General features: G+C 37.2%; 1 protein-coding gene and 1 long non-coding RNA gene across 6 annotated transcripts; both read right to left on the reverse strand.

Annotated features, from left to right (window-relative positions):
* Positions 1–11,090: 11,090 nt before the first annotated feature.
* Positions 11,091–17,497, reverse strand: LOC136281016 (uncharacterized). Of its 2 annotated transcripts, none has more exons than XM_066167193.1 (7): positions 17,375–17,497; positions 15,767–16,107; positions 15,539–15,682; positions 14,595–14,717; positions 13,858–13,986; positions 12,857–13,237; positions 11,091–12,710 (listed from the first exon to the last, which is right to left on the reverse strand). In XM_066167193.1, exons 2-7 carry the CDS (start codon positions 16,089–16,091, stop codon positions 12,469–12,471), a joined length of 1,344 nt encoding a protein of 447 aa, XP_066023290.1. In that variant the 5' UTR covers positions 16,092–16,107; positions 17,375–17,497; the 3' UTR covers positions 11,091–12,468. The 2 variants fall into 2 exon arrangements, with proteins under 2 accessions (XP_066023290.1, XP_066023291.1); XM_066167194.1 differs by lacking the exon at positions 17,375–17,497 and adding an exon at positions 16,594–16,689.
* A 1,972-nt stretch (positions 17,498–19,469) lies between these two features.
* Positions 19,470–24,571, reverse strand: LOC131787610 (uncharacterized). Of its 4 annotated transcripts, none has more exons than XR_009340483.2 (4): positions 24,489–24,571; positions 20,781–20,940; positions 20,565–20,673; positions 19,470–20,410 (listed from the first exon to the last, which is right to left on the reverse strand). It is a non-coding gene; the product is annotated as an uncharacterized lncRNA (long non-coding RNA). The 4 variants fall into 4 exon arrangements; XR_009340480.2 differs by lacking the exon at positions 20,781–20,940 and adding an exon at positions 21,105–21,176 and having other exon boundaries at positions 24,489–24,570; XR_009340482.2 differs by lacking the exons at positions 20,781–20,940; positions 24,489–24,571 and adding exons at positions 21,105–21,176; positions 21,404–22,541.
* Between the last annotated feature and the right edge of the window lie 847 nt (positions 24,572–25,418).

The following is a 25,418-nucleotide window of genomic DNA, read 5'->3' on the forward strand; positions in this document are numbered from 1 at the left end:
ATCTGAAATTTTTGAGAAAAAAGAGGTGTCAGCTGGACTTTTAAATCTGAGCGGACAAAAAGTAGATATGTACTTTACAATACGGAAGGAACTCTGTCAGAAAGAGATATTTATTCTTTACGCTTCAATCCGTGAGCAGTGCTTTACGATACAGCGACAGTACACTGTTTAAAATGTAAATCTTTAACAAATTTTATTGAAATTGTTTTGCGATATCATAAACAGACGAGGAATAGATTCCATGCTTTGACTCTGAGTGAAACTAGAAAATCGTGACTTTCGATGCTGCCGAGGATTACTAAACGAATGAGCAACGACCTGTGTAAGATATACCAAAGTGAGCAAACGCACTAAAAAGCTATAGGGTAAAGCCTGTACTCGAGCCAAGTGAACCATCCAGCCAAAGCATATCCCAGTTTCCATAGGATGAAGCGCCTAAGAGTATTACTGCTCCCCCTGGATGGGATGCCAGTCCATTGCAAGGTTACTCCTATCATCTCATCAGGCTTCCATAATAATTCGCTCTGGGCGGAGAGAGTAACTGTTAAAGTGTAGTGTTTTGCTTAAGAACAAACACACTCACCCAGCCTGGTCTCGAACTTGAACCTCTCAACTCAGAATCTAGCGCATCGTAAGGCAATTGCGTGTCTTCTGTCAAAAGTTATAAGCAATGACTACTTTCGCAGACAGCAGGACATATGCAGCCTTATCCACACTATAAAAAAATGGCGTTTCCCTGAGGATGGTTATATCCACAAGAAACTGAGACAACTAATTCTAATCTTTATTTCCACACCTGTGCTCTGTTTACTTACCTGATTGCCTTTGCGTTTTGATGGCTCCGTTGCTAAAAAGAAGGAAAAAAGCAGGAAGCCCTTAATTTTCTTACCTTTCATTATTTTACAGGATTTCTTACAAATTTATGTAAAGTATGGTCCCCGATCAAATGGCCTTACAATTTTAACTCATTTGCCACACTGCAAGAATTTTATCGGAGTTAATTCAGCGTGTTTCGTTCTATTCCACTTTAGCTTTAAGTTTTTGAAAATTGAACTGGAAAATCAGGACAGCTATTCCATCCGAAAAACACTGAACAACCTTTGTGAAGCGAAGAAAAGGACGTAATACTGGTTTCTTGCATAAATAGGCTTCGCATTCTTATAATATTTCACGTTACGTTTCGTTTCGTGACTGACAACAGTAACACCTAGTCAGCTGATTGATGTTAAATAAATCGCGAAGATGTGAAACCTTTGAAGAGGCAATGGCCCGCTTTTTGAAATTATACATGTTTACTCAACATTCGATTTACTAACTCTTTTCAAATATACATTTAAAGAAGTAAATTCCTAAGAAACAGAATAGGGACCTCTACAAAAATATACTAACAAATAACCACGAGAAAAAATGAATACAAAGATATAACAAGACAGAACTTCCCAAATGCCGAGGGAATAAAATGAAGCAGTCGTGGGAAAAAGTTTACATAGAAGTAAAAATAACACACATTACAAGAAGGAGCGTGAAACGTGAATTTGGGGCGGTGTAATTTTCATAAGGCGCGAAAATAATAGTGCATAACTCATAAGTGAAAAACCGAAATGAATAAGCATAAATCAATGGTGCGAAAAGTATTTAAAAGATTTGTACCTAAGGGATTTAGAAAATTAAAAAAACTCGCCACAACAACCAATAAGAAAAGAAAAGCCAAGTAACAATGTCATCTTAAGGGGAAACTATCATTAAATTTTATAGTATCAAAGTTCTATAGTATCAAAGTCTAAGCCACGTAGCACAGCAATTCACCTCAGTGCTTCATTGTCAATAGTCGCAGCGATAATGAGTAACACTAGCAGATTTCAGTCACTGACACGCGATGTGCAAATAACTTAAGACTAAATAATTTTGAATGACACTCATCATGTCACTTACAAAGCAGAGCTGCATGCACGACTGAGTCAGGATATTATTGTAATAAAAGGTTTTAAGTTATTAATTATTCTTGAAATTTCTATGATAAGAGCGAGGCCGTAAGGAAGAAAAAAAAATCATAAAACAATACAAAGCAAAAACAAAGGCCGGGTGCTCGCTGGTAGTCGTCAGATTTATCAACTGATCTCAAAAGCTGGTGACTTTAAATATTTAAGAAAATGTAAATTTTATGGAAATGAAGAGCCTCTAACACGGTGATTTCGGATAGCGGAGAAACTTATCAATAGTTTAATAATATTCGTCAATCCTGCCCAGCCATCAAACGGCCTAAAACAATACAAATGATGTGTAGCATAACAATACCCTATTGAAACCTTTCAATCACATCCGCACTGAATCACGCCTCACTTCAGATGTCCACCACTTAAACTGAATATTTTCTGTCGAATCGGTTTTAATTAGGCTGTATTTTGCCTCACTAAAGTGAATCAAATGATTAACTCACAATCTTCAAGCTTCTTCAACACTATTCCGAATTTAACTACAATGTTTAATTATGTGAAGAAAAAATATTGACAGGACTGCAATTAATATATGCACAGTGTACATGATAATATACCATAAACAATTCGTTGGGCTCAGTTATATTCAAATTTGCGGAATTCGTCTAAAAATTGAAAGAGGAATAAACCTTAAGTTTCAAAATTCTCTTCACCGTAGCAACTTGATTTCATGATAATTATATAACACGCATCTTTATCTACTATGCCATTTTAACTGAATAAACTTAGACCTAAGGTCGCATTTATAATATTTTTTCGTTGTTTCCCTTTGTCACTACACAGTTTGCAAAGCGGAAAATTCTCAAAACTTCGGACCTGTATTCTAACGGTTAACTTTGTATTCGATATTTCTGAACGAAATGAAATTAAATCTTGGATCAGTATTTGTTCTTGGGAAACTGAGCTCCGCTTTCTTGGCTTTTAGTTTAGATAAGCACTTAAAAAAAATTTTACCGAACTCTTCACGCGAATTATGCGCGGGCACAATTCGGTTCATTCGGCCTTGATTCAAAGGTAAGCGCACAAAACTTCATAGAATTTCGGCATACAAATAATTTATCAAAGAAACTTCGGGACTACATCATTCTCAAAACTTTATTATTTGAAATGTTCGGTGGTCATGCATCGACCACATTGCACATTTCCGCTCTCAGAAGAAGAAGTCTAGTTTAGTGTTAAAATTTTCTTTAAAAAATTTGGTTTGTCTTCAGGATATCGAAATGGAAGTCGTGGTGCAACTTTTCAACTCTTTAGAGCTCGCTTTCCCTTTTTTTTAATAACACTGGGTCTCATCTTTTGATTCTTGCCGCTTGTAATAGGCTTTCTCTCATTTGCTACCCACGCGTACTTCTAGGAAACGCTTCTTGGTTTCACTTCTCCTCGAGTCTCTATAAAGAGGCTGGATACTGTCTCTTACTCATTTTAACTTCAACAAGGAATTCGTGGCTTCCTACCTTAAGCTCCCCAGTAACCGAAAATAAGATAAGAATGTAGCAGAATGAACGCGCATGTTCTGTTAAACTTTAAGTTAAAGACTGTGACATTTATTTTGTATCAATCGCAATCTTTACGAAAGACACTCCTTGTCCTATATTTTTTTACGAATATAGTAACGAAACTCTCAGACAGAGTGATTGCAAGGAAACAACTAAAAACATTTCGTTTTACACCTCTCTTGTAATTAAACTCTGTAACCAGCGTGTATTCCAGTTTTGTGTAAATAGAAAAGTTTACGCAAGAAGGTACGCTGATATTAAAAAAAGTGGTTTTAACAAGGCAAATGCCAGTTTTTCCAGTTCATATAATCCCAGATACCCTTTTAGATGAGAAAACTTTGCAGTAAGTGAACTGAGTTAGGCATGATTAATATACAGAAATTGTAACATCCTTTACTGAACAATCTATTTTTTCATGTGCTCTTTTCGGTCTCTCGCTGACGCCGTATAACCAAACCATTCCAGTGGCTGACGTTATGGATTACTATTGCACATTTTTGCAGGCATTATTGCGATTATGTGGAAAATTGGTGTCATAGTTAAGCATAATTTAGCAAGGAATTGTCGGGTCTATGTGGTTTGTATACAGAGGGAAAGAGCTCTGCTATACATGGAAACATGGTAACCGGTAAAAAAAAAAAACAAGGAGGAATTGTTTTTCCTCCGGGGAAAACTCTAATTAAGAAATAATGGTGTAGCCAAGATGTAACCCAGTTGCAAATAACAGTTTTCCAAATAATACAATGGCCTAAAACCTGAGATCTACAGTCGCTATATTAACGACTGTATAAGCCACACTTCCTCTAACCATAACCGGTGTCAATTCGTTTCACAAGGCCCTGAACTATACCTGGGAAATTTCCGACCGATACTCCTTCGGCTTTTCTAGATATCAAAGCTTCTATCGAAAGCAACGGTCTGTGCACTGGCCGAAAGATTCCTCTGGTTTTTTTATTGTATTCATCTTCACACTCATCACATGTCAAGAAAGTCATTCCTTACTCTGTTTCCTATACTTCGATGTTTATCTAAGGATGACTCTGGTTTTGCCAACTTCGCGCCACGAAGTGCACTCTAAACAAATGTTCAACCATGAGCTTTTAAATACTCGCGCGCACGACGCAAAACTATTTCTTTAATTCATAACGTTGAGGAATATCAAGTACCAAGTCGTTCATTCTGATCACTAATCCTTTTATCTTTACCTCTGCCTATGTCATCTATGGCATAACTTACACTTATTGAAAATCTTTTTACATCGCCGAAACGGGAAGACGACAAGGCTACCGATTCCGCGAACACCTTCGTGACATAGAAAGGAATGACAAAGCAGTATCACCCCAATCGTTCCACTTCTCTCTCCACCATTCTCCTACAGTTTGAAAAGCCGCAAAAATCTAGAACAAACAATTATGTTTCAAATCGGCGCTCTTAAACCCAATCAACGAATCAAAGAACGCTTCTCATTTTACCGATTTATTCTTGTGTGTTTATTCCAGCCCCTTTTTTCCTTCTATCAAGTGAATCATTAATGCCTTTACCATTACCTTGATGTTCTGCGTCTTCGCCTTTTCAAATGGTTTTTAATCCCAAACGTTTTTGCGAGATAAGCGTAAGGTCTATGTTGCTCAATATCAATGAAACACGAAGATATCACATCTTGCCCTTCTCTTCCTCGACCTCTCAAAAAATTTTCTGAGACTCTCTCGTGGACTAACCCACGAGAATTTCTTTTGCAGAACTCTTGTACAAAAATTTAGCATATTGCTGTAATAATAATAAGCGGAGTATACTGAAGTTTGTTTGCCAGCGTCGCAACACTAGTTTTCAAATCAAATCAAAGAACAACGAAAGTTACAGTTATCAAAGATCGATACTTTATGCAATGTGCTGGAGTTTGTTTTCTTTTTTAATCCCCCCCCCCTTCAAACCTTGTTCACAGTCCCTTTCACCTCTAACTTTGGTTAATAAAAGTTAGGAAAATCTTTGCCACATTAAGTTAGGATTGAAACCCTAGAGTTGAGTTTCTTCTACTCTGCCATACACATATGCCTTGATATCACTGCAACATAACGGCTCTACTGCCTCATTAGTGCAAAGGATAATAATTGAATATTTTTGCCCATTGACCAAGCAGTTATCAATGGATCGTGTAATTTACATTCTCATATCAAAACTGAAAAATCTTGCTCAATCCATAGTTTTCATACCTTTAATCTCCATACTCATTAAACTTCACCCTGTATCAGTATAGGAATTAATTATTGCCCTTTTTTTGGTGTGCAAGTCGTAAGGGTCACCCTGATAATGAGTGCTGCTCACTGAGAAGTTAGAACATCCCTGATTTTATCACCATAGTTACTATGAAGAAAATATAAAACTTAAAAGCGATTATATATAAAGAAAACTCAAGTTTGATGTGTGTGAGTTGTTTTGATCAAGTAACTTCTATGAATCCAAGCAATCATTTCAGTGAATCTGTAATTAATGTTTGCAACTAAGGTAGTCGTTGAAATTTGCGCCTTGCGTTCATATTTTTGTGACCGCCCCCCGAAAAATGACTCTTTGGCTGAGAGCAAAAGAATGACCCTGTATTGACTATCATCGATGAAATAATAATGATAGTCATTTCCGCGGTATTTCTTTAGGATGGCAATTTGTTCGTGAAGATTGATCTAAGTATGTCCAAAACTACGGATCGACACAAGTCGTTTAATATATTCACGAGTCGTACGACTCGTAAGAGTCGTCTAATGTATTCATGAGTCGTACGACCCGTGCCTCTCACTAGGGAGACTGACAGTTTTTCACCTCACACCATCGAGCCCTGATTGTGGTGCGTCGATTCGTACGAGTGGTACGATTCGTCGACCATGAATATTCATTACGGAAACCATGGAAACGAAACGAGTCGTAATGCTGTGCTGTCTATCCATGAATGTCCTTAGGGAGACTTTTTCACCAAAAAACCACCGCGCGAAGTGCACAAACGAGAACATCCTCGCACTACTAAAAGTACAACGCAAAATGCACAAATAACGAGAGTATTCTTCGTTCTAAAAGCACCGCGTGAAGTACATAAACAACAACAGTCCATATTTAACAGGAGTCCATATTTAAAACACAGTCAACAAGACATATACTACTCTACGATCATTAAACCTATAATACTTTACGGCAACATGATTTGAACTTCTTGCACTAAAGGAAATCTTTTGAAAGTCCACGTCTTCAAAAACGTTAGAATAATTCTTGATGCTAAAAGAACAACACCTTTTGTCGCTTTATTTAACTCCCTAAAGTGGATTCCCTTTTATGCTGAATCGTACGTAATCGATGCACTTTAACCTACAAAAGGCTGAGTGGCATATATAAATTATTTACATTACATTATTTACATTATTTACATTAATTAAATATATAAATTATTTACCAATCAGAAACTCTGACACATAATAGATCAACTCGTTTCTGTAATCTTAACTTAAGTTGCCCTCGATATAAGAGAAGTAAGGGAAGTGGTCGAGCGTTTGTTGTGAGAGCAACAAAGGAATGGAAAAAGCTAAGTGCGGACCTCAAACGGAGTACTGATGTCAAAAACTTTAAGCGTTCCCTTTTTTAAAGTAATTTTAAATAATCAAATTCTTACGCAATTATTCATGTGAATATTAAAATCTGTATATAGCCACATTTTATAATCTTATTTTACGATGTACAAAGGCTTGTGTACTATTTTAATTACTATTAATATTGCTGCAACTATTGTAATTAGTTTGCTTGTTTGTTTTTTTTAGGGCCATTAGGTTATCAGTTTTATTACTTTCAAATGTTATCCTCATTCAATAAGGTCTTACCTACCTACCTACCTACCTACAGTAATCATTGATGTACTGAAAAGCAACGCGCGAAGTGCACGAAAAACATTAGTATCCTTCGTTCTAAAAGCACCGCGTAAAGTGCACAAAAAACAAAGTATTCCTCATTCTAAAAGCACTCTACGAAGTACACAAAAAACAAAGTTCCCGCGTTCTAAAAGCACCGTGCGAAGAGCACAAAAAACAAATTATTCCTCGTTCTAAAAGTACCGTGCGAAGTGCACAAAAAACAATATATTTCTCGTTCTAAAAGCACCGTGCGAAGTGAAAATATAACAAGAGAAATGTTTGCGAAGCGCACAACATACAAAGTATTCCTCGTTCTAAAAGCACCGTGCGAAGTGCATAAAAAACAAAGTATTCCTCGTTCTAAAAGCACCGCGCAAGTGCCTAAAAAAGTATTCCTCGTTCTAAAAGCAACGCGTAAAGTGTACATAAAGCAAAGTATTCCTCGTTCTAAAAGCACCGCGTGAGGTGCACAGATAACAAGAGAAATCTTAGCTCTAATGAAAGGCAAGGCGCAAAGTGCACAAACAACAAAAGTATTCCTTGTTCTAAAAGCAACGTGTAAGGTGCAGAAACACCAAACTATTCCTCTTTGTTCCCAAGAAAAGCCCTGCTCGCAGTGCACAAACAATCACTGCATTTTTCGTCCTAGCAAAAAGTACTGCGCAAAATGGATCAGATAATTTTCATTAGGAATGGTGTTTTCGAAGCCCCTTGGGCTAGAGGGTCGGCGGGAGATGAAATTATTTTCTTGCTGACTCTCATTGGCGGTATTCATGAATAATTTTATTGTAAAAGAAAATTTGTCACCTATAATTTGCTATAAATTGCAACTTCTACGGAACTTTGTGCAAGGAAAATGGAGAGACATTTCTATTATTATCAAATAACAACCAAAAGTAATGTGAATACAATGCAATGTCAATGAGCGGACAAATCCGACGCAAGTGTCGGAACACCGAATACATACATCGTTTTAACGATGATTAGGGAAGAAAAAAAGGGGGGTTATAATTTTTTCCCAAGAATGCCCTTAATGAGATCCAGCCAATTTTGTGTTGGTGTGAAAGATTAAAATAGGCGACGACACTTGAATCGCGGTGTCCTCGATGCTGATCAAAAACTTGTTCTTTAAAATGTTGTCGTACATGTGTCGCATTCCTTCGAACGGATAATATCCGTAATGGTCGAATACCTTACAACTTTTACATCGATTTGACATTCGACTGCCAAGGTAAGTTCCAAATTCGCTGTCATAAACCACAACAACGTTTGACTTTCCGTCCAAAATCAAAGACTTGGCAGAAACCTGATAAACCTGTTAAGTGATGAAGTGAAGTGGAGTGAAGTGGCTAGTTAGCTCAGTTGGTAGAGCGCTGCACCGGTATCGCAGAGGTCATGGGTTCAAATCCCGTACAGGCCTTAATTTTTTTCAGGCCTTACTTTCACTACTGCTCAAGTAGTGTTCATTACTGCAAAGATCGCTTTTATACTCATGTTTTTATCCGCAGTTCAAATATATGACTTTCATATCTTCACAGTTGTTAATTGATCACTTCACGGTTTTATTTGGAACCAACGTAATGACCAGCTCCCAGTTGGCTTGCTAGCTTAGAATGAGTTTAACTCTTTGTTTACAAGACTTCTGCGCCTTTTATCTATCGTTTTTATTTGCCTTTCATTGATTTTTTTAATAACCACCCCACAAACTATTCATAAGTGTCGAAATACACTTGTTACGTTTATCTCCACTGCCAATTATAAAGTAACAAATATATATGGAAAAAGACACAAAAGCTATCGACCACTGACCCTTGGGACTATTTTATATCTGAATCTCGCTTTTCAGTCATGAAATATCGAGTTGTAATTATCACCACTTTTAAAAGTTGTTAAAAAAAACCGCACTTTCCGTACTTACGCTTTACGAAGACAATTCACGTTATTTTCATAATACATACCAGCTGAATTTGTTTAACATGAAATGCCTTCATATTTCATAAATATTTTGAAAAGGACATACATTGGTCGTACATCCTCTCTTCGCTTTATCATGCGTCTGCAATTATTGAATCACGAAAAGTAAAGTAACTATTCGTGGTCGTATTCTTTCAACCTTGGGAACCCGCCGAGAACCGGCTTTCTTTTTCTGAAAAATTTTTCTCCGCTTTTTGTTTTACCTCATAATGTTCTTCTAAAACTTCCCCGAGAAAACTGATCCTAAAAATTTGGAAATCCGCCATTGTTTATATCTCAGAAATTTGCGTGGATTTGTTAGCGTTGCTTTACATGACACTTCATCTTTATCAGCGATAACCTTACTGACAATAGTATTCGATCAATGAGCGCGCGGTAAATTACGTTGAAGTGATATTCTCCCACAAGAAGTGAGCGATGCAAATATTAGAGCCTCCTAGCCCTTTTTTCTGGAATTTCGTCAATTTTTTTTTACCTTTGGGAATAATTCTGGCATTAGTTATTATAGCCGCAAACGTTAATCACTCGTATTTAAAACTTTACTAGAACAAACTTGACACATTGTTGAATACGGTAACTGAAAATGACAAAATTACAAACACGCAAATGAGCATAAAATAACTTACATCATATGAGTGAAAGTACTGGAAAACGACAAAGCGAAATAAACAAGGACACTTACAAGACGAATGTGACCAAACCAAAGACGAAAACATGAAACCCAGAGCTAGATATGTAACGATAATTTTCACAAACTAGACAACTAACCAAATAAATTACGCGCGAACAATATATATACGATATGCAAATAAATATAACAGGTACAAAACTGGTAACTGACAAAGGACACTAATGAAGAGGAGAAAATAAACACCTAACGCGAAACTATGAAACACCAACACTAACAAAAAATGATAATACAAATTCTTGCGCCTACAGTTATCACTCAGAGGTCTTCAATCATTTTGTAAACTGGAAATCTTAAAAAATGCAAGTTAGAAGGGTCAATATTTGTACGGAACTGAGTAAATTTCGCTTCCGAATTGCATCTATGAATTACAGGATGAACAAACTCTCACACCTGAGAACTCATTAAGCAATAAAGCAATCAGAATCACATGGAAAAAAGCTAGATTTTATCAAAATGTTTTGCTTAATAGGGTGAAAGTCGTTTCTGCACGGAACTTGCGCAAGGTGAGAGAAAAGTTCCATTATATTCTATATAGCGATTTACTTTGAAGTGAAAGCAGCATGAGCTCAGTTAAAAAAAGAAAAACAATAATTATTTCCATTGTATTCTATATAGCGATTTACTATGAAGTGAAAGCAGCAGGGGCTCAGTAAAAAAAAAACTAAATGTTTATTTATCGGGGTCGGCTTTCATTGTGAAAGTTCCTTAAGGAATTTACCTTCTGTTAATCATAATTAATGTTATATAGACCGCCATTGCGTGGGGGCAGGGGAATGACACTTAATCTAACGTCGAACTTCGTTTTGCTCGGAAAAGATCACAAAAATATACCTCCAGGGAGGCACTAGTCACAGTGACTTTAGGAGGCTGATTTCTAAGCCAATGCGCTCTGAAGACCCAGGATATCACTTCTGAAAGTTGTTGCGCTGCACGGTCATGCAATTGTTGCTCACTGTTTTCAAAATAGTTTTGCATCACATCGAAATTAAGAAACCATTAAACTCGTTTAAACACATCTTTTGTGTTATTCACTTTTATTCGCTTACTAAACTATTTTTCAAAGCAGGCATTTGTGGAGTTTTATTTCTCTCGTTATTAGAGGGCTGGACAAGAGCCTCAATCCATTTCTGGTTTGATTTGTCCAAGTGAGTAAGGAAGTAGTAATATGCAGTCTAGAAGTCTAGATCTGTAGTACAAGTGACCAAACGGAAGGAAAACCAGTAAGACTCTATTATCATAAGGATAAGATGAATAAGGATAAGATGATAAAAGCACAACAGGCTATTAAGAATGAAACTAACTTTTATGAAAATCATCGGTGACATTTTCAAATTTTAACATAAGCATAAGGTTTGACTTGAAAAACCCCACCACCGAATACGTTGGGAAATTGATGAATTAATCATCATAAAAAAAACAAATCAACACCGACTATTCTCTGTCCTGCTGTAAAGCATAGCAGAAGTGTACTCAAGAAAAAGTAGAGAAGCACCTGACTACGTGTTTTTTCGTGCTCTACCTTTCCCTTACAACGGCGAGAAGTCAAGACTCTGTTTGTCTTTATTTGTTAATTATTAAGTCTTGTGGTCGCAAAGTGAGTTCTTGCTAAGTTTTGGGTCTATCACATCGCAATAATTCAGTACAGATAAGTTGAGCCGATATCTTACAAAGCCATGTATTAAATACACAACACTAGGAAATTTATACCTAAACTATTGCGTAGGGCAAGGTAAGTGTAGTATTACTTATAGAACAGTACCCCTTTATATTTTTGACTTTCGTGACAATAAAATAGAATTAAAGTGCCTCACGCAAGGTAAGATAGATTTTTTTCTCCCTTTCGTGTGAATATCTGCCAGTCGTCAAAATAGAAAACCAAAATATTGTTATTCGATTCATTTCAGAGGTATCTAAAACTTGAGCTTTTGATAGTGCAAAGTAAAAAACATCAGGTTGTAATGTAAGTATATTTAGGATGAAAAAAAATCCACCTGTGTTCGTTGAGAATATAGTTCACGTCTGCCTTATGACTTCCAGACCATGCATATTCGGTTCCGCGTCTTACATTCGGTGGTCGCAGAACAAAAATTGACGATGCGTAAACGTAAATTTATTTAATGCAGGTAAAATTGGTTTTTGACGGAAAACAAAACATTTTGCTTCCGACACACTTAAAATGGAAGACGTATTTTATTTCTAAGGGTACGAAACTACTCAATTTATGAAATAATTATATTCTTTGCAATTACTGCTGCCTGTTTCTGTGACGTCATAGTCCTACGTGAGTTGTTCTCAGCGTGTAACAGGGAGGAAAAGAGAAAAAAGCCTTTCTTTATCACCCTCACTTGCCCCCAGTCCCCCTTCCCACTAACCAAGGCTTGACAAGAGATGACAGAGGTGGGAAGCAATTAAATATCTGTCCTCGATTTCTATAAGTTGATGGGTCTCATCTTCATTTCAGCTCTTTTGGCTGAGTGATGTAGGAATCCGTGCCACCGAATGCTATCAACACCAGTGTACTTTCCATGATGGTAAACACCATTTAGGCTGCTTTCGTAGCAACCTCTATACCACCAAGCTCCTTTAAAGGTCACAGCACAATTGGAAGAGGAAACATCTTTTGTCATGAATGGATAACCATTATGGTAAGCCAGCGAGTCACTAGCGTTTCCTTAAAAAAAAAAATAAACACCGACGGTTTGTTCACAGCATTAGCCATTTTAGAGGTAGGGGCTTAGACATCAGGGTAGTGGATTAGAACTCAATTTTTCAAACGTGAAGCACAGGCATTTTGAAAGGATCGTAACGAAAACTTACCTGAGTAATTGTTAACGTTCAGCTGGTACTTTGTTGCGTCGTTGCCAACCGTAAAGACACTGTACTCGGCATAGGCTGTATTTCCCGACATGTCTTCCAAATCAACACGAAGCTTGTTATTACTGCTATTAGTAAGGCGGTGTATTCTGTCCAGTCCAAGCCAAAACTCCCCATTCAAGCTACCAAAGCCAGTTTTGTAGTTAGTCCAGTTGAGATAGAAATCAACAGAGCCATCCAGTCTTTTCTGGAACACAGTCCACCCCCCACCAGCTGTTGTTTGGTCACAGAAAACATTGAAGGCACCCGAACCGTCCGGGTTGATAGAGTAGACGCCACTGCTTCGTTCGCCTGAATTATACTTATCAGCACAGTTTTTAGCATCTGTAAAATAAACAATAGGGTGGAAAATTGAAATGCGAGCGAGACTTTTCCAAATTGAGTTAGTGACGACTTCAAAATGCCGTGCGTGATCAAATGATATCCACGTGAAATAAAAGCAATAGGGGAAAAAAAACACGCGTTTAAGGTTCTTGTGACCCAAAGAAAGTATTTAGAAGGTCAAGGAGGTACAACTCCGATTGTCGAACGTTATGGGAAACGTTTTTGATTTTCCTATGACAGTTCAAGAACAAGCTAGGATGAGATAAATTGGTTGGCATTTGATTCAAATAATTCCTTTTTTTTTCTTTTTTCGCCCAAGTATGTATTTAATTTCTTACTTATATTATTTAGTAAACAGATTTGTCTTTCTGTCTATTACAACGACAAAAATACACTACACTGCAAACAGTAGCACCACTTTGTTGCGGCAGTGCGCTTTGATATTTGAAAATAAATAAAGCAGCCCGCTAATAATCTTAAAATGAATCTGAAGTATAATAGATTACACTGAGACTCTTAATCGTCACATCAACTCCCGATTTGGATACTTAGGGCTTTAAGATTGCTCAGAATAAAAATGAACACGACCGGGTTTGAGATGGGTTTTAAAGAAAGTTTACCTCGCTTTGCACATGTCATTCCATTACCAGTAAATCCAGGCTTACAGGAGCAGCTATAAGAGCCAAGGGTGTTGTGGCAGTCGGCATTTATGTTACACACCCGAATAGAAGCACTACACTCATCAATATCTGTTGGCAAATTTACCAATATGGAGATGAGATTTAAATGAGCGCTAGAATTTAAATGTGAATATGAAAGCGATTTTCGCAGCAATTATCTATTTTCATAGTCACGTCTTTATCCGCAGTTCAAATATATGACTTTCATAAAGTTACAGTCGTTAAAATAGAAATGTCCTTGGTGATAATACTAACCTCGAAATATTTGTTAAAAATTATCAACTTGAAATCGAAACAGCCTAATACCATAAATTCTCTTTCGGCTTACTTCATCTTTTTGCTGAGAATATTATTGAAATTTAACTCAATGGCGTGAAATCTTCAGACCCAAATGAATGAGGAAGGGGGGGGAGGCTAGAGTTTAATTTGCCACATACATGTATGAAAGTTATCTTCAATCTTCAGTTCGGTTCAATGAGATTTCAGACATGGCACTTGAGGATGATAAGGGCTTTTGGACCATAATAAATTACCATCTGCTCGAGGAGGTACACATTGTAAGGAGACGGTGATCGAGAAGCCAGAAATAGCATATACTGTGCCCCCCTCCTCTCTCTCTTTACCGCAAGGGTTCTCGCGTTACACTGAAGTTTATATGAATTAATGTGTCTCTTCACCTCTACAAGTTTTTCCATCACCCAGGAATCCGGCTTTGCACGAACAACTGTATGAACCCAGAGTGTTCTTGCAATCAGCGTTAGCGTCACAAACAGGGATAGAGGCATTGCATTCGTCAGCATCTACAAATAAAGGGATCATAACTTGTTTTATTAAAGTCGATAAATAAGTATGGAAAAGGACGGTTTCTTTTGTAGGTTTCACGCAAGCATTTTGTTATTGACGCAATTCATTGGATTCGAGATATCATGTCGCACAGTTCAAGGGCGACCCGTGTCCCCGCAGTTCTGAACTGCGCAACCGGCCAACATAGTATTATTCGCCTGATGACTTCTTTCATTTAACAGCATTCGTTTCAACTGCTATACGTCATTCACTATCATGCCTCCTCCCCCTTCCCCCTTTTTGTTTCTTTAAAGCCAAATCTTTAAATCTACTAAGAGTTTGACTCAAAAACGATATATTCTTTTAACAAGGCAAGGCAATGGTATAGCCCATCTGGGTACATTTATTTTGAAATGCAATCTATCGAATGTATCAATGTATCTATACGTAGTCGAAAGAAATCACAGAGGCTATTTGACATCAATAGTACCAATGACTGTAAACATATGAAAACCATATATGTGAACTGCGGTTTAAGAAATAATTTTGAAGATTTCGCATTAATGAACACTACTTAAGGAGTAGTGAAATAAGGCCCGAAAAAAAAATCAGGCCTGCACGGGATTCGCACCCATGACCTCTGCTATACCAGTGCAATACCCCAGTTGGCTTGTTAGCTCAGTTGGTAGAGCGTTGCCCCGGAGGCGCACAGGTCATGGATTCAAATCCCGTACAAACCTGTTTTTTTTAGGCCCTAATTTCACTACTGTTAAGTAGTGAAAGTAGTTTGAAGATCGCTTTCAAATTCATTGGCATCATTATTGATCAATAAAATTACCTTCGATCTTCATGTCACAGTGAAGTAGAACTGCTCTCTTAATGAGATTCACCCAGTAATAACCACTGACCGCTTGTCCACCTTCACTGGCCTTGATTTCCTTGCACGAGCCTGCGGGAAGCTCTGGAATGGCACCGAGGATGACTATAAATTGGAAGAGAGAAAGACTCTATTTTGTTTCCGTACTGGGTAACTGGTAACCTTTATTATTTTGATCCGAAGGCTTACCTCTATTCATGTCTCGTCTAAAGTAATATCTCTCAGAGTTGGGCACAAAATCTTCAGGTCTGGCTTCCTTTGTACGATTACTCAGCTCACACTTATCTTGGGTGAAGACATAGTTAAAGCTTTGGCATCTGATGTCATGATAACATTCCCGTAAACACTCATCGCCGAATGCAGCTCTGGTGATTGTTTTAAAGATGTGATTTTGTAACATCATCCCAAAGATGGAGTCTTCGCGAGTATCACGGTGGTACTGTGTAAATACTGAATGAAACAATACCAACAGGGAGAGGACAACTGGCAAATGAAAGAACCCTTGGACCACCATCGTGGTTTTTTCCTAACTGAAATGAAAATCGGAATTTAATGCTGCACGTATCTATACTTATGTAGCCATCCACAGAAAAACAGGGAGCATGTAATTATAGGAGCACGCGGGTTATAACACGATACGTGCAACGGGGCATGTAGTTCATGAACAAAGCAGAGAGGCATGGTGAATTTTGTTTGGCTTTGTTCCAAGCAGTCTTACAAACGGGACCCCGTGAAACGTGCTATATAACACGCATGCAAAAAGACCTAATGCGCAAGCGTGTGTGTGCGATGTGGTACGATCTGGTGCGGGTCGATAAGACACGGCTGCTAAAATAGTACTAAAGTGCGTTTGTCAGGGGTTCTAAATTGCGTCAGGAAGCTCCATAAATGCAATTACTGAATAGCACCCCTATGCAAGAGAGAATTATAGAGCACGACAGCTATATCTGAATCTCTGTGGGAGACACAGAGCGCTACCGTTTCAAAGCACACCCATAACACCGAAAGCCACTCACTCTGGAACGAAATAAAAATTTATTGATCGTAAGCCCTGTTATTCGTCACTTGCAAGGTAAAAACACGAGCCGCAGCTAAGTTTGTCACTGATGCTCTTATTTCATTTTGACGTCTTCTTACTTTTCGCGCGAGTTCAGCGTGACTTTATTTGCTGGTTTTTTTTTCGTTCAAACACAGCCTGGACTGAAACAAAAGTTAAAAAGTTAAGTTAAAGTTAAGTTAAAACCTAATAGGCGGGGCATTTTCAGTCTAATCTTAAGTCATTTTGATTACAAAAGGGAACATCTTTTTGTAAACCAATAAAAAAGCAAAAAAAACAGGCGCTTGAGTTGGGGAATTAAGTTCTGAGTCTTCGAGGAGAAACTGTGGCTCATTTTGAGTCATTTTAACTTATATCTATAACCTTCGTGTCTTACGATCTCCTCGACACCATTTTCATATTTAGAGGTACATGTATCAACCACGATGATAAACCGAACGTTTTCGATCATATTTAAACTGATAATCTGTTGCCATATTTAAACTCGACTTCAAATATGATTTTACCATAGATTCAAATTATAAGTGGCTAATAATGATGACTTAAAGATCTTACTTTCCAAATACTTTTCTTTTGTTTTTGATCCAAATACAACTTTCCCACAAAATTACAACAAATATTTTTTTGCCAACTTGAAAATGCATTTCCTACGCTTGGCAGCGCTGAAGATTTCCATTAAGAATGGAACTGTTAGTTAAAATGTATCTCATCGAACAACTTCTCTTATGCTAGAGACTCACCTGAGGGAGTATCACAGAATTCCTTTCCTTTCAAGATCAATACAAAGACCTTCCGTTGGAAACGTAATGGTCGTTTAAACCCAGCCTTCGCTGAGATAAGAACCTTCTAAAGGCTGATACGTGCTAAAATGATGCAGCATGGCAACACGATACCCTATTTTAAAACCTCCCTTAAAATGCCACCCGAAGATTTACTTTGTAAATTAATCTGAGTTGAATATCTGTTTTGGCGGGGAGTCAAAACATTATATCCTTGTCATAACGTAAAAAAAGAAATTAAATTTTTAATATTCCTATAAAAATCTCAGAATTCGTTCGCCTCTAAAAACTCGTTCCTTTCCATCTTCCATGAAAACACAGTTCATATCATAAAGGAGCTAGTATAAGGAGAAAGTCAAACTGGGTGCGCGTGAAATGTATCTAAGACAGGTTATGACGTCAGCGAATGATGTTTTGAGGCTATTTGTTTGAAGATTTGAGTAAACAACGGTGCTGTTAATTCTGGGTCTCCAATGAGAATTAAAAGTAAGAAAGATATCGTTTCATCCAGAATTACACCCTGTAACTGTGGTGTTTTTGGGACCCTGGCCGCCCTGTTATGTTAAGAATCATTTGTATATATTGAGTGGATACGATTATACAAATGAAGAATACTCCTTAATTGCAATTAAACACAACAGTTTACGACTTTTAATGTTAAAGAAAGTGTTTTTCTTTCCAGAAACAATTTTTCCTACCACTTGGCTAGAAAATGCATTTTGTAGCCAATTCAGCATCGAAATTCAAAAATTGAAAATTTAAACATACGTTTTGAACAAGGAAAATTGCTTGTATGTTTGTGTCATTAATTATTCAGCGCTTTTAGCCAATGGTTTTTTATCATTATTACCTATTTTGAAAATCTGAAGTTTACAGAGAGGTTAAGAGGAAAAGACAAAAGTTGATGATTGTTCAGGTCTACAGGATGTTCACGAGGGTGAACTTATAGGGAAAGTTCGGTTTGCCGAGGAATTGTTGCAAGCATGTTAGTTTATGAATAACTTTATATTCCTTTAATAAAGGAACAGGATAATTTTCTGGAACAGTACTGTAAAATTTTGGTGGAAGAATAATCTATCATAAACTATACCTTCTCCTTACCCTCTGTTTTGCGCGCAAATTTCGCACCTTTGAGATTAAACTGCCTTAAATTATCATAACAAAGCACTTAGAAGGAAAAAAAACAAGTTGTTTCTTTTGTTGAAAATGAGTGACTTTGCGGCATAAATTATTTTGTGACTAAGACTTAATTTCGGCTATTCCCGTCTCGATCTCCTGTCAACTGATTGTGATGTCATCCGTCAGCAGACAGGTAACTAGTTCGTTGTTTTTTCGTCACTTTCAAATTGATTGAGTTGACCATAAAGAACTTGAACGTTCATTTAAAACAAAGGTAGAAAAAGAAGATTGTGAGAAGCACGCACTTTTTTATCATAGACACGACTGAATTAAACTCTTTCAAGTCAACTCCTTATTACAAAGGTAAATGCTAAATTTTGCTTTCAGCAAGTGAATTCGTTTATTTGATACATGTATAGTGAGGGCACAATTCCTTGCTGAGTCACTGATCCGTAAAGTCTTATTGATGTTTGTTGAATGACTTAGAATTATTTCGCAACAAAAAATGTATTGGAAAGTTTTAAGTCAGTTAGCCATGACTGGCTTTATGGTTATTGAGCTGACTCTCTCGACTGATATTAGTGTGATAAAATATAAACCAATAGTTTCACTAGCAACCCATGTGGCTTTTTCAGTGTTGGTAAAAGGTATCTCAGATGTATGGGTCTCCTTTCCACTAATGGAGGATCAGTGGGTGAACTGAGAAATTAAACTGAATAAGAGGGTGGGAAGGTGTAAATAAAAAATAAAATCGGCGAGGATGAAAATGCAAAATTGTCCTCAGCACCCAATGATTAACTAGATCACCGAAAACAAACACACAAGCTAAAAATGTCGGGTTTGAAAAACAATATCCATTCGCGCGAAATGGCCGCTTGAAATGTGGACAGGTGAAAATCATTTATTGTTCACACACCAGATTTAATTTAGCAGGATGCTAATTGTCGATGCTTCATTTATTCTCACTGTTACGCAACAAAAGTTACCTCGCATATAAACACTACATAAATAGAGAACGTGATTATTTTCTTTACATCTTAAGAAAATGCACCTCGGTCATACATGAAAATAATCAATCCTAGTGATCTCCCCATTAACAAAAGACAAAGGAGAAAGTTAAAATATTCCAATTCCTTTTCGCACAGCACTGACAACATCTCTTATTTTGCAATTGTTCCGCTATTTCTCTTTGTCAGAAATTATTATGTCATTCCTTTCTCAAGTGTTACATCTTAAAAGAAAACTCCATTCAGGGAATGTAGACGTCCAGTGTGCACACATGACCTGTATACTTTGATTGTTTGTTGACTCTTTTCTTGTGCCACGCACGTGTGCTTAGGAAGTGCGGATGGTAAACGCGTTTAGGTCTCTGACAAGGCACGCATTGTTCTCATCGTTGAACAGAGGTAAACAAAGAGGCAGACATCTGAGCCATGCGCTGGCTTGAGACATTCCATACTCATAGTCCCTCCTTTCTCCGCTGCTGATCATTCCGGAAAATGAAAAGAGATGCTTTGAAGGAACCTGATAAGTTTCTCGTGGCATTCCATCCGGGAGGAGGAACAGTAACCCATGTTACTAAATCCTATAGAAATGGGGATGACTTTTTTTTACGGGAGGGCAGGTCAAGTCACCTGTAGTCAGGTTTTCAGGATACCACTGATGTTTACTGAGCGTGGTAGAATGTGGTGGTGTATTCCAATTGATTGTCTTAGGATGTTTCATCTTATCATAAACCAGATCCATGTGACTGACCTTGGAATCCTTTCACAAGTTATGGTAGCGAGTAATTGGGAATTTTGGGGGCTCTTCTTCTGATTACTATGCAACAAGAATGTGACTTGGGTGGTGCAGGTAATAGCACAGCCAATGTGGTCCCTATGGAATTTGCAAGGGATGGTTATCAAGTTCCTCTGTTGGTAACCGTTACGCAACTGATTATTTGACTTTAAATGGTGACAGCATTCTCTGCCTCTAGACATTTGGCAAGTTATTTAGCGGCACTATTTTTTGTGTCTAACGGATTAATTACCTGTAAATGTCTCGTGGGCTGCCTTTTTATCGAGAGCAGCACTGCCGGCTGAAGTATGTTTCTTATGGTGCTGCAAGTACTGATGGGTGCGGCTCCTGTCCCTGCGTTCCTAGTTTAGATGAATTTTGATAATATGGCTTTAAATTCTCTTTTCCAGAATATATCGGCACTCAAAACTTGTATTGCTGAACTGAATTGGACTAATTCTCCAAATACATGTCAGAGCCATTTTGGTGTCAATTTGTCAGTCTCACTGCCAACTTGGAAGAAAAATAAGTGAGAAACTTCTGGGATGAGGTGGTTTGTAACACACTGAGGAACCTCTCTGGGAACAAGTTTCTTTTGGAGGGGTTAAGCTGTGCCTGAATCTTACAGGCTAAAAGGAAAATGAAGGAGTACTGCAAATGAGTCTCTGAGTCATGAGGTTTTAGGAAATTGTTGGTGATTGCAATATAGTGGACTATTCCAATAACATGATTTGCAATTCAGGTGACATTTTTAAAGAAAACATGACAATTTTTATTTACCCTACATGTTTACCTTACATGTCTCAAGCAGGAGATCCTCAGATATGAAGCTTTTCCACAGTAGATCTACAAGTTATATTTCCCCCTGCATGCATAATGTTTTAAATAGTTTATAAATAATATTGGAATTGTAATATAGCATGTTTTATTTTATTTTAGCTTATTTTCTTGAAGATATTAGCTCTACAGCTACACTGTGAATTTCAAGCATAAATAAAGTATATGTATGTATGTATGTTTAAAATAATTTATGCTGGCTGTTCAGATTCACACAAGCTGATGATAAGTTTAACATTCTGAGTTTTAGCTCACCACTTTAGATCCTCAGACTTCTACTAGCCAAGATGAAGATGAGTTTTAAATCTTTAGCTCTCATGAATGACCAAGACAGAATTTCTCCTCAAAATATCAAAACAATATCAAGCAGACAAGTAGTGAAAATGAAGGAAAATATCAATTTGGAACTTATTAGTCCATGTTATCAAAAGAATTGTACAGTAGACAGTAAAGAGAACTGCTAATGAGATCTTGGGAGTGAAAGAGTTAAATAGCATTGCCATAAGAATGCACTGCTTTGTTTTGTGATGCAATTGATGGGGATGATATTGTAAATCAAAGTTCCTTTGTACTGTCCCTCTGGTCAGTAGGATCTTGGATAGCTTAGAAAATACTATCAGCCAGAAGAACAGGTTGTGGACAAACTCTGCTTAGCTTAAGTATATTCACAGATTTGGTAATATAAGAGTTCCACACATTCCTGTTAGACTAACAATTCCTTAGAATCACCCTAAAAGAAAATTTTAATTCTCTCCTGTCTCAACCCTCTACACACTTGCCTTATCATGCGTGTTATCACATATGTTCTCTTGACATATTCTAATGTGCAGACAATGAAAATTTGTGTAACAATTAAGAGCTTCCTTGGTAATGTGTACTTCAGGGGTAATATTGTAAAGAGAAACTAGATGCTAGTCACTCTTAGGGGTCAAAGGGTTAACTCTACAGGCTGGAGAAACAGCTTAGTACTTAGGAGCAAGGCTGTGCATTTACCCTTTGATATATAGGAATTGTGCACATTTTTCTTTCATCTTTCATTACAATTAAAAGAAGCTCTTGATTGTTAAACACATTCTTCTTGCCTTAAGAAATGTATGGAGAACAGTGAGAGAACATGTATACTGGTACTAAGATGTAAGGGGTTAAGTAATGTTTAGTCTTGTCAACATTATTTTCAATCATAAGAAAACATCATGGTGATACTGTTCCTTTCAAAGAATTTCTGTCCAGGCTTAAGCAGAATACATGTCAGATTTCAGTACAACTGGCTGAGGTGTTAAAGTTTACAAAGCCTTTTAGATTCAAGTCATTTTAAAGATTGTTATGGATGATACCCATAAAGATGAGTTTCTAGAAATTTCTTGAATACCTGGTCATGCTGACATGCATGCTATGGAACTTTCTAGAAATATTCAACTAGGCCATATAAATCATGATGTAATACTACCAAAATAGTTGTGTTGAAAGCTTTGAGAATGTTCTAGAATACTTTGTAAATGTATACAAGGATTAACTCATGTACTAGTTGTAGATTTTGTGATTGTCAACTGCTTGGAAAGCCATACTGACAGAGAGTTACTGTGCAAGATTGTTCATTCAAGAAACTTTGGAGAAAACTGTGAGTTTCTGTTAGTGGTGAGCTGGGATAGAGACTGTAGAGTGCTTAAACAAGTTTATTAACCCTTTAACTCCCAGATCAAATTTGTAATTCTCCCTACTGTCAACCATACAATTCTTATAATGTTAGTTCAAAGAATTTAACATTGTATAAACTAATTATCCCCAAACTGATATTTTCATCACTTATTTGGTTGATACTCAATTGATATTGTCCAGAGAAACTCTGTCTTGGTCACTCATGGGAGTTAAAGGGTTAAGGATAATTACTGTACAGCTTTAGGAATTGCTGCTTAGTTAAAATATTACAAGTTGGTTTGAAGTAGTTGGGTTTGAATGAGTATTGTGTTCTTTCTGCCAGATAACTTATACTGTAACAAGATGTTTAATTTTTAGTAGTAAAGAGATCTCCAAAAAAAGAAAGTACAAATCAAAGTTATGTGATACCTTTTTGAGCCAAAGCTCATTTTCAAATACAAAATATAAAAACTTTCTCATCATACAATTGTATTTTCTGAGCTAACAAGGATCATATTGATCTTAGTAACAAGACCACAGAGCATGAAAGTATTCCTGAAAAGTTATTCCAATGAAGAGGTAAACAAGAGGCAGATGTAGAAAAGTATCCCATTAATCAAACTGTAAATGAAAGTAAGCTAAGGCCAGGTAAAATAAAAGGTATCCTTCCAACTGGTGATTTTCAAAGAGGCTAGCAAACGGTTTATACATGATGCATGATTAAGGCCAAAATAAAAATGTAAAGCATGAATTTCATAGAAAAGCAAGTGTAATTAATTAATGCATTTATGAACCAGCATAAGGTGTCATCTGCCTCCTGAAATATACATGACTTGGAAACCTTTTCTGTCATTTCCACAAGATTCCCTGAAAACTTTTACAGAAGAAAAGAGATTTGAAGATTTTTCTCTTACGTGTGTAAAACCCAAAGTTTCCTTATACTTGTGCAAGAAAGAGGATCAGGACCACCCCTCCCCCCCTTTTAAGATTCTATTGACCAAGGCCCAGTTGTTCAAAGGCTAGTTCTTAGGTTAAGTTTAAAGTTTAACATGGGTTTCTATATTCCTTTGTTCAGAAGCCTTTTTGGAATAATTTTCTCTATCCTATTTAGAACATCCAGTTAATCACATTCTAGTCAGAAAGAATGACACTTAATTTTTTATCTAAAGCTTTGAGATCTAAAATCAGATTTCATAATGGTCCCAAGTTGACATAGAGGAATAAGATCACAACTGAGTATCAAAATTTTCGTGTAAAACAGTTCCAACTGACTTTTGGATAGGAGAGAATTGCAGAAAAGTTTTCTATCAATCAAATGGTTGGTAAAATTGGGCTAAGCTGGCTTTACATATTAGCTGTCCCTCTGGCTGTAGTATTTGGAAACCCTCCCTCTCCCATAAGTGATTAATCTTCAACCTCTCCCTACAATATTCATTCATTATCCAGCCAGTAGGTAATGAGAATACTCAAAGTTATCCGGCAGAAGTTGTTTTCTTGATCTAACATCAATTTCTTGTAACTTATTAATGAGTAAATGAGCAGGATTAAGAAGAGAGAATTATCGATCAGATCTCGCGAGTTAAAAGGTTAGCTATCCGAGATTCTATGACCCGACTAAGGAACCTTTGATTTAGAGGATCTCTCGAATCAAATGCAGTACAAAACATACATTCTTGTGGCAAAACTATTTAAGATTACATTTTACCTTCGCCATCGTAGGTCTCTCAACTGTATTCTTTACATTTGAGGTGACTAAACATGTTTGTGTCTAGTTCTAGAACCTTGACTGTTGGTAAATGGACTCTTGTAATAGCCGACAATTTCCGAAAACCATACGACTCGGAAACTTGTCAATAGTACTCCTCGACTGTTCGCTCGGTTTTACTACTAACCAATAGGATTGACAACGAATGATTCTCGGAAACTCGTTTCTAGTACTCCTCGGTTACAATTCTGGCAATGCGAGGTCGCAGTCGATTTCGAAGCAGGCTCATCAACTGGGGGCTGTCCTGGGACACGGGGGAATTCCTGTTGTTTTCATATCCATACATGGAGTTGTGACGCATTCGTTAATGTTTCGTTCCTTTGTGTACCGGTACACGAGGACACAACCTATCAACTGGGCAAACTTAACTGAGGCGTACGCCGCATTCTCCCAGTTGACGGATTTGCTGCTTCCCATCTACTACAACTTTTTAAAAGCTGTTTTTTTCGAGTGAATGGTTAACACTCATGAAACCGAAGACCTGCTAGTATTTTTGCCCTTCGTCGTGGACCTCGTTGAGCAGTCCAGCTCTCGTGGTTTAACACATGGCTTGAACACACACTTGCAAAACAAGGACCGAGCGCCGTGAAGTAAACTTTTCAACGTTGGTCTTACAGATAAACTCCTCAAATCAAAAAGACGTAGAAAATATGGAACACAGATACACTGAACAGGAGGAGGATAAGGTACGTTAAACGTTCGTTCAAATGAAGCTCAATTTCCTTTAAGCTAAATTGGTCACATTCCTGCTTGTGCACACTTTGCTGCATTAAACGCGAACACGAGATGAACGCAAAGAGCGAAGGAGCATAAATAGGTTTAAATGTGAGACCTCTGGTTAAAGACACAGATAAAACTTAACATTGATTT

Source organism: Pocillopora verrucosa, chromosome 5 (genome assembly GCF_036669915.1).
Source record: "Pocillopora verrucosa isolate sample1 chromosome 5, ASM3666991v2, whole genome shotgun sequence".
NCBI lineage: Eukaryota > Metazoa > Cnidaria > Anthozoa > Scleractinia > Pocilloporidae > Pocillopora > Pocillopora verrucosa.

Bases quoted from the DNA above. Each gene is read 5' to 3' on its own strand.
- LOC136281016 (XM_066167193.1), bottom strand. From the start codon at position 16,091: ATGGTGGTCCAAGGGTTCTTTCATTTGCCAGTTGTCCTCTCCCTGTTG. The intron at 14,718-15,538 runs GTAATTTTATTG...CTTTATTTGTAG, and splicing joins CTGTGACATGAAGATCGAAG to ATGCTGACGAATGCAATGCC. The intron at 13,238-13,857 runs GTAAACTTTCTT...TTTATTTTACAG, and splicing joins AATGACATGTGCAAAGCGAG to ATGCTAAAAACTGTGCTGAT.